The 8127-nt window shown below is 49.4% G+C and overlaps 1 protein-coding gene across 1 annotated transcript in view; it reads left to right on the top strand.

The window, feature by feature from the left end:
* Window positions 1-7814: 7814 nt before the first annotated feature.
* The window catches only part of LOC122544253 (mitochondrial import receptor subunit TOM40 homolog), a 19160-nt gene continuing 18847 nt past the window's right edge, over window positions 7815-8127 (top strand). Inside the window, exon 1 of the mRNA XM_043683329.1 lies at window positions 7815-8097. Within this exon, the coding sequence (XP_043539264.1) occupies window positions 7815-8097 (283 nt within the window). The remainder of the gene's footprint in view (window positions 8098-8127) is intronic.

Genomic DNA, 8127 nt, shown 5'->3' with positions numbered 1-8127 from the left:
GAGAGGTATTCCATGATAACTAAAGTGGATAAACAAATCCAACTCAGAAGAACAAACTGCAAATTATGCAACAGTCAAAAAAGGTTTTTTCCATCGACACATGTCAATTAAACAGGAAAAGGAGCCCAATAGAAAATTGTAGCATTTACCAGAGGGAAAAAAAATAGTTATGGATGTGACAGCGAGAGCATTCTGTCTGTATGTATCACTACCTAGTATGGCAACTGTACCATTCAAGATAGGAGACGGTTACAGAGCGTGGGGAATTCGGCCCGGACAAACACAAAGGCCAACCTCCCATCTATAGAATCCATCTCCCAGGCCCACTGTCAAGGAAAGTCTGCCAGCATTCTCAAAGATCCATCCCACCCTGGCACTGGTTTTCTACAACCTCTATTATCAGGGAGAAGATACAGAAGCCTGAACACACACACCAGTCGATTTCATAACAGTTTGTACTCTCCTGTTGTTAGAATACTGAATGGACTCACAAACTCTTAACATTCTCCTGTACCTGTGTTTGGTTTTTGCCACTGTTTACCTATTATTTAATATCTATGCTACTTAACTCTGTGATCTGCTTGTGTTGCTCATGAGACAAAGCTTTTCACTGTGCCTAGGTACACATGACAATAAATTCAATTCAATTCAATTCACTTCAGTGGTTTCAATTAATGTAGAGGAAAAAAGAATGTGAAGGAAGTCCAATTCTGAAAGAATTCTGAACATTATCCTGCAAACCTAAAAACTTATTTGGGCAGTTAAAGTTATTGTTACCCATCTCCGTAAAGGATATTGCTAAGTTTTAAAAAAGGGTTGAATCTTTCCTTGTGCTGTTTAGGACCTTTTCAAATTGCCCGGAAAGAATCACAGAATCCCTATGGTGTGGATGCAGGCCATTGAGTGTACACTAGGAGAAAATGAGGACTGCAGATGCTGGAGATCAGAGTCGAGAGTGTGGTGCTGGAAAAGCACAGCAGGTCAGGCAACATCCGAGGAGCAGGAAAATCGAAGTTGCGGGTAAAAGCCCTTCATCAGGGATTGTCTCTACAAGGAGCAACCCATTCAGACCCAACCCCAATGGCCAATCCACCTAGCGTGCAAATATGGGTGATTTAGCATGGCCAATCCATGTAACCTTTGCACTGTGGGAGGAAACCGGAGCATCCGAAGGAAACCGACACTGACACAGGGAGAACATGTAAACTCCACACAGTCACCCAAGGGTGGGATCGAACGTGGCTCCCTGGCATTGTGAGGCAGCAGTGCTAACCACTGAGCCACCGGGCCACCCTGCAACTGGTCCAGGCAAGATTTAGTCTGCTTGCTGGGCATTTACAAACTCAATACGTTAACATGCATTTTCACAAATCTGTGCTTTGTAATATCTGCTGAAGAGTCAGCAGACATGAACATGAACTCTGCTTTCTCCCCACAGCTGCTGCCAGACCTGCTATGTTTCTTAGATTACTTAGATTAGATTACTTAGATTACTTACAGTGTGGAAACAGGCCCTTCAGCCCAACAAGTCCACACCGACCCGCCGAAGCGTAACCCACCCATACCCCTACATTTACCCCTTTACCTAACACTACGGGCAATTTAGCATGGCCAATTCACCTGACCTGCACATCTTTGGACTGTGGGAGGAAACCGGAGCACCCGGAGGAAACCCACGCAGACACGGGGAGAACGTGCAAACTCCACACAGTCAGTCGCTTGAGGCGGGAATTGAACTCGGGTCTCTGGCGCTGCGAGGCAGCAGTGCTAACCACTGTGCCACCGTGCTGCTGTGCCACCGTTTCGCCAAATATAGGCTTTGCTTCTTTCATTAAAGGTACATTGGCAGCATCTTGTGAATATATTCATAGACTGACCGACACAAAAAACAACTTGCAAAAACCTTACGGTGGTCTGTCAAACCAGGTTTCACCGTGACACCTGACTTGTTCAATGTCAGTCCCCCAAGGGAAGGTCAATTCCTTCCACGGGTATTTGTTGGAAGACTCTGAGTACTCATTCCCCATTTACTCCACCCCTCTTTAATCTAACCTTATATAATGAGACGAGTTTGCATCATTGATATATTACCAAAGTATTGTGGTGCAAAAAGCCTGTTAGCCGTGATGCTTGCATCATCATTATCCATTACCAGCTGTATGCATTATTTCCAAACAGTTACACATTAATTCTATCGCTTCTGGAATGCCTCAATTATATAGGAGAAAGTGAGGACTGCAGACGCTGGAGATCAGAGTCGAGAGTGTGGTGTTGGAAAAGCACAGCAGGTCAGGCAGCACCCAAGGAGCAGGAAAGTCAATGTTTCAATGGTTTCAACCATAAGCTCTTCCTGATGAAGGGCTTATGCCCGAAACATTGATTCTCCCGTTCCTCGAATACTGCCTGACCGGCTGTGCTTTTCCAGCACCGCACTCTAAGACTCTGCCTCAATTACATCTCCACTTAATATTATTCTCCCTCAATACTGTCTCTCCCTCGCTCTCACCAACAATGGGTTCTTTCATTGTTTGAAAGAACCTATAAAATTAATTACTCCCCACTCCTCCTCACACCTGCTCCCACTCTTCCCCCTCCCCAAATTCTTGTCAAAGTAATCCCCTTACAAGTATTGCTCTCTATTTCTTCCTCTCTGCTCCCTCAAACCCCTCCCCCCAACTCCAATTTGAACATCGCAATCCGATCTGCCGCACCCCCATCACGTTCGTTCCCAAGGAGGGCTGTCATGCTGGCTTCATCTAGTTTCTCTTTTTCAAATGAAGATGCCCCTCCTCCCCAAGGACTCACTCCACCCCCACCCTCCCTAAGGCCCATCAACGCCCACTCAATGAGGTCTGGCGGAGCCTCCCAGCTTCTGTCACTCAGCCTGTATTGATTCTGACTCTCAGAACACAGGTCAGAAGTGGCCATCCAGGCTCCTCAAGACTGCTCCACCATTCAATAGAATCATGGCTGACTCAGTCCAATTTCCCAATTTCTCTTCTACATTCTCCCCAGTCCCATTCAATCTCTTTAGCCCTGAGAATGATGTTGAAGTCTACCATTCAAGATTGGAGATGGTTACAGAGTGGTGAACTCGGCCCGGACAATCATAAAGGCCAACCTCCCATCTATAGAATCCATCTACCAGGCCCGCTGTCAAGGAAAGGCTGCCAGCATTCTCAGAGATCCATCCCACCCTGGCAATGCTTTCCTACAACCTCTACCATCGGGGAGAAGGTACAGAAGCCTGAGCACATGCACCATCGGTTTCATAACAGTTTCTACCCGATTGTTGTTAGAATACTGAAAGGACTAACAAACCCTTAACATTCGCCTGTACGTGTTTTTGTTTTTGTTGCTGTTTACCTATTATTTACTTAACTCTGTGATCTGCCTGTATTGCTCACAACACAAAGCTTTTCACTGTGCCTCTTGAGAACATTCAATGCTTTTCCCACAGTAACTAGAGGAGCATAGGTTTGGGATGAGGAGAAAGATATAAAGGGGACCTCAGGGCAACGTTTTCACCCAGAGGGTGGTACGTGTATGGAATGAGCTGCCAGAGGAAGTGGTGGAGGCTGGTACAATTGCAGCATTTAAAAGGCATCTGGATGGGTATATGAATAGGAAGGGTTTGGAGGGATACGAACCGGGTGCTAGCAGGTGGGACTAGATTGGGTTGGGATATCTGGGTCGGCAAGGACTAGAAAGACTGAAGGGTCTGTTTCTTGGATGTACATCTCGATGGCTTTATGTGGCAGAGAATTCCACTCTCTGGGTGAAGGCATTTCTCCTCAATCTCAGTCCTAACCCTTCTTCTTTTGACTGTGATCCCTGGTAATGGACCACCCCAACCCCAGTCATTGGGAACACCCTTCTTTTGTTTACCACCCCTCCACGTCCCAGTCTAGGTCCATTCAGATTTTGTGGGTTTCTGTGAGATCGCTCTCCTCGTTCTTCCAGACTCCAGTGGGTACGGTTCTAGCCGGTCCAGCATCTCGTATGTGGGTCCTGCCATCCCAGGAGTCAGTCTGGTGGACCTTTCACTGAACCTCCTCCGTAGCCAGAACATGCTTCCTCAGATATGGAGACCCCCAAAACTGCATGCACCCAGTATTCCAGGTGTGCTGTCACTCTGTACAATGGCAGCAAGGTGCCCCTGCTCCTGTCCTCCAATCCTCTCCCTCAGCATTTACCTTCTTCACCCCTGGCATACCTGCAATGCTGGTTTTCAGCAACTGTTAAGAAGGCATACAGGGTATTAGCTTTTATTGGGAGAGGGATTGAATTTCAGAGCGACGAGGTCATGCTGCAGCTGTACAAAACTCTGGTACAACCACATTTGGAGTATTGTGTACACTGCATTATAGGAAGATTGTGGAAGCTTTGGAAAAGGTTGAGAGGAGATTTACCAGGATGTTGCCTGGAATGGAGGGAAAGTCTTATGGGAAAAGGCGGAGGGACTTGAGGCTGTTTTCATTCGTGAGAAGGTGGTTGAGAGGTGACTTAATTGAGATATACAAGATGATCAGAGGATTAGATAGGGTGAACAGCGAGTGCCTTTTTCCTCAGATGGTGATGGCTAGCACGAGGGGACATAGCTTTAAGTTGAGGGGATGATAGATATAGGACAGATATCAGAAGTAGTTTCTTTACTCAGAGAGTAGTAGGGACATGGAATACCCTGCCTGCAACAGTAGACTTGCCAACGTTAAGAGCATTTAAACCATCATCGGATAAAGATATGGATGAGAATGGAATAGTGTAGGTTGAATAGGCTTTAGATTACTTTCACAGGTCTCGGTGCAACATTGAGGGCTGAAAGGCCTGTACTGTACTGTAATGTTCTATGGTATGTGGTATATCAGGGACACCCCAGCCTCACTGAACATTCCCCTTTCCACAGGCTTTCTCTGGGTGTAGAAATGTCTCCCCATCTCAGTGCTCAAAGGTTTACCGCTTAAACTATTACCCCCCCCCCCCCCCCCCCCCCGGTCCATGGGAACATCCTTCAGCATTCATCCTGTCTAGTCCCATTAGACTTTTATAGGTTTTAATGAAGTCTGAGATGATCTAAGATTACCAATAGATCTTGATCAGTCTGGTTAATGGGCTGTGGAGCGGCAGGTGAAGTTTAACTTGGATAAATATGTGGCATTGCGTTTTAATAAAAACAAACAGGGGCATGACTTATGCAGTTTAAGATTAGGGCCTTGGATAGTGTTGAGTGTGTGGGGCTGGAAAAGCACAGCAGATCAGGCAGCAGCCTTCATCAGGAATGGACTTTCTCCTTGGGTAGTGTTATAGAACAGAGAGACCTAGGTGTCCAGGTACATAATTCATTGAAGTTTGCATCACACAGAGATGGAGTGGTTAAGAAGGCATTTAGCATGCCTATCTTCATTGTTCAGGCCTTTGAATGTAGGAATTGGGCACGTTATGTTGAGGTTGTACAGGATATTGGTGAGGCCCCTTCTGGAAAACTGTGTCCAGTTCTGGTCGCCCTGTTATCTAAAGGGCGGTACGGTGGCTCAGTGGTTAGCACTACTGCCTCACAGCACCAGGGTCCCAGGTTCGATTCTTGCCTTGGGAGACTGTGTGGAGTTTGTACATTCTCCCCATGTCTGCGTGGGTTTCCTCCCACAGTCCAAAGATGTGCAGGTCAGGTAAATTGGCCATGCTAAATTGCCCAGTGTTAGGTACACTACTCAGAGGGAAATGGGTCACTCTTTGGAGGGTTGGTGTGGACTTGTTGGGCCGAAGGGCCTGTTTCCACACTGTAAGGAATGTAATCTAAACTGAATAAGGTTCGGATGCGATTTGCTGGGATTGGAGGGCTTGATTTATATGGATAGGCTGGAACATAGGAGATTGAGGTGACCTTATAGAGTTTTATAAAATCATGAGGGGTATAGGTAAGGTGAATGGCAGATGTCTTTTCTGTAAGGTGGGGCGTTTCATGGCTATGGAACCTATTTTAAGGTGACAGTAGAAATATTTTTAAAAGACATGGGAACCAATTTTTTTTTACAGCAAGTGGTTTGTGTATGAACTTCTAAAGGAAGTGGTGGATACAGGTATAGTTAGAATGTTTAAAAACATATGTAAGCAGATGAATAGGAAATATTGGGTGGATATAGGCCAAGCGCAGACAGGTAGGACTTGTTTAATTTGGGATTCTGGTCGGCACGCACTGGTTGGGCTGAAGGGTGTGTTTCCATCTGCATGAGTCTGTGTGTCACTAATTCCTCTGGAGGAGAAATATCAGCCAGCTTGCTCCAGTACCACTTGGTAGACAGGCAGGAGGCTGGAAAAACTTAGCAAGCCAGGCAGCATCAGGAGGGACAGGCAGGAGGCTGGGGGAAACAGCAAGGCAGGCAGCATCAGGAGGGACAGGCATGAGGCTGGGAGAACACAGCAAGCCAGGCAGCATCAGTTTAGACAGGCAGGAGGCTGGAAAAACACAGCAAGCCAGGCAGCATCAGGAGGGACAGGCAGGAGGCTGGGAGAACACAGCAAGCCGGGCAGCATCAGGAGGGACAGGCAGGAGGCTGGGGGGACACAGCAAGGCAGGCAGCACCAGGAGGGACAGGCAGGAGGCTGGAGGGACACAGCAAGCCAAGAAGCATCAGGAGGTAGAGAAGTTGACAATTCCGGTGAAACCCTTTTTCTACCACTTGATGCATTCAAGGCAGTAGTGCAGACCCATGGACAGCACAGCACTCCAGCACCGCTTCCATTGCGCTGGAGCAGCCTTTGGCCTGCCTGAGGAAAAAGGTGTTTGAGGACAACATCAGATCTGACACCAAGATCATGCTTTACAGCGGCCTTCTAAATGGGATGTGGACGGTCTACAGCAGACACTTCCAGACACGAAACAGTACCACCAATGCTGCCCATGTAAGATCCTGTGAATTGGGAAGAAAGATGTACTAACACCAATGTCCTCAAACAGGCCAACATCGAAACACTGACCACCCTTGATCGGCTATGACGAACTGGGCACATCATCTGCATGACCAACACAAGACTGCCCAAATGAGGCTCTACTCCCAGCTCCGAAATGGCAGGTGAGCACCAGTTCTGACCGTCTGACAGTGCGGCGCTCCCTCAGCACTGACCGTCCGACAGTGTGACATTCTCTCAGCGCTGACCCTCCGACAGTGCGGCGTACCCTCAGTGCTCACCCTTCGACAGTGCGGCGTTCCCTGAGCGCACACCCTCCGACAGTGCAGCGTACCCTCAGCGCTCACCCTCCGACAGTGCCCACTCCCTCAACACTGACCCTCCGACAGTGCCCACTCCCTCAGCACTGACCCTCCGACAGTGCCCACTCCTTTATGAGTGAACCTCCCTCAGCAGTGGTCTCTCTCCACATTGCCCCTCCCCCATTGCTGAATCCCCCCTCAGTGCTGCCCCTTGTTCATCCTGCGGTGGTGCAGCAGGGTCGTTCCAGTGCGCAACACTCAGCACAATTTCTGACAGTGCAAAGCATTTGGAGAAAGGGAATTCCAGAGAGGGACCAACAGACCTCCAATTGCTGTGACAGATCTGAGCTGAACAGGCTGGGGGGGTGGGGGATGAGGGGGGTCAGGAAGCAGTCCTTTTGCCCCCCCTTCCCCACCCACACATCAGTGTGTTTAACAAGGGCGGGCTCCACCTTGACTTCTCCCCATTCATTCACACGTCCGCCTCCTGACCTTCAGGAGCACGTGGGAGACAGCTTCCCCGCACTTCCGGGGTGCCCCGGGGGCTGCCGGGGAAGGGAGGCGACAGCGCCCGACCAATCCGCTCCACCCTGCCGCCCTATTAGCATGACAGGCGGCCGCGCAGGCCAATCCGCGGCGGGCCGCCCGTCCAATCTGGTGCAGGGGGGGAGGTGGGCATCCGCATCGGGGAGAGGGGCGCATGCGTGCGCGCTGCCACCCAACCCTGCTGAGCGGCCTTCGACGGACAGGCTGCTCGCGCCAATAGCGGGGCGGCGGCGTGACGTTCGCGGGGCGAGCGGAGCCAATGGGAGGCGGAGGCGGAGCCAATGGGAGGCGGAGGCGGAGGCGGGCAGCGGGCAGCGAGTTAGGTTGCAGCACGGCGGCGCCGGCTCTGGAGAGGGGGGAGGGCGAAAAAAAA

This window comes from Chiloscyllium plagiosum, chromosome 47, assembly GCF_004010195.1.
Source record: "Chiloscyllium plagiosum isolate BGI_BamShark_2017 chromosome 47, ASM401019v2, whole genome shotgun sequence".
Taxonomy (NCBI): domain Eukaryota; kingdom Metazoa; phylum Chordata; class Chondrichthyes; order Orectolobiformes; family Hemiscylliidae; genus Chiloscyllium; species Chiloscyllium plagiosum.
This window is presented reverse-complemented; position numbering and strand designations above follow the sequence as displayed.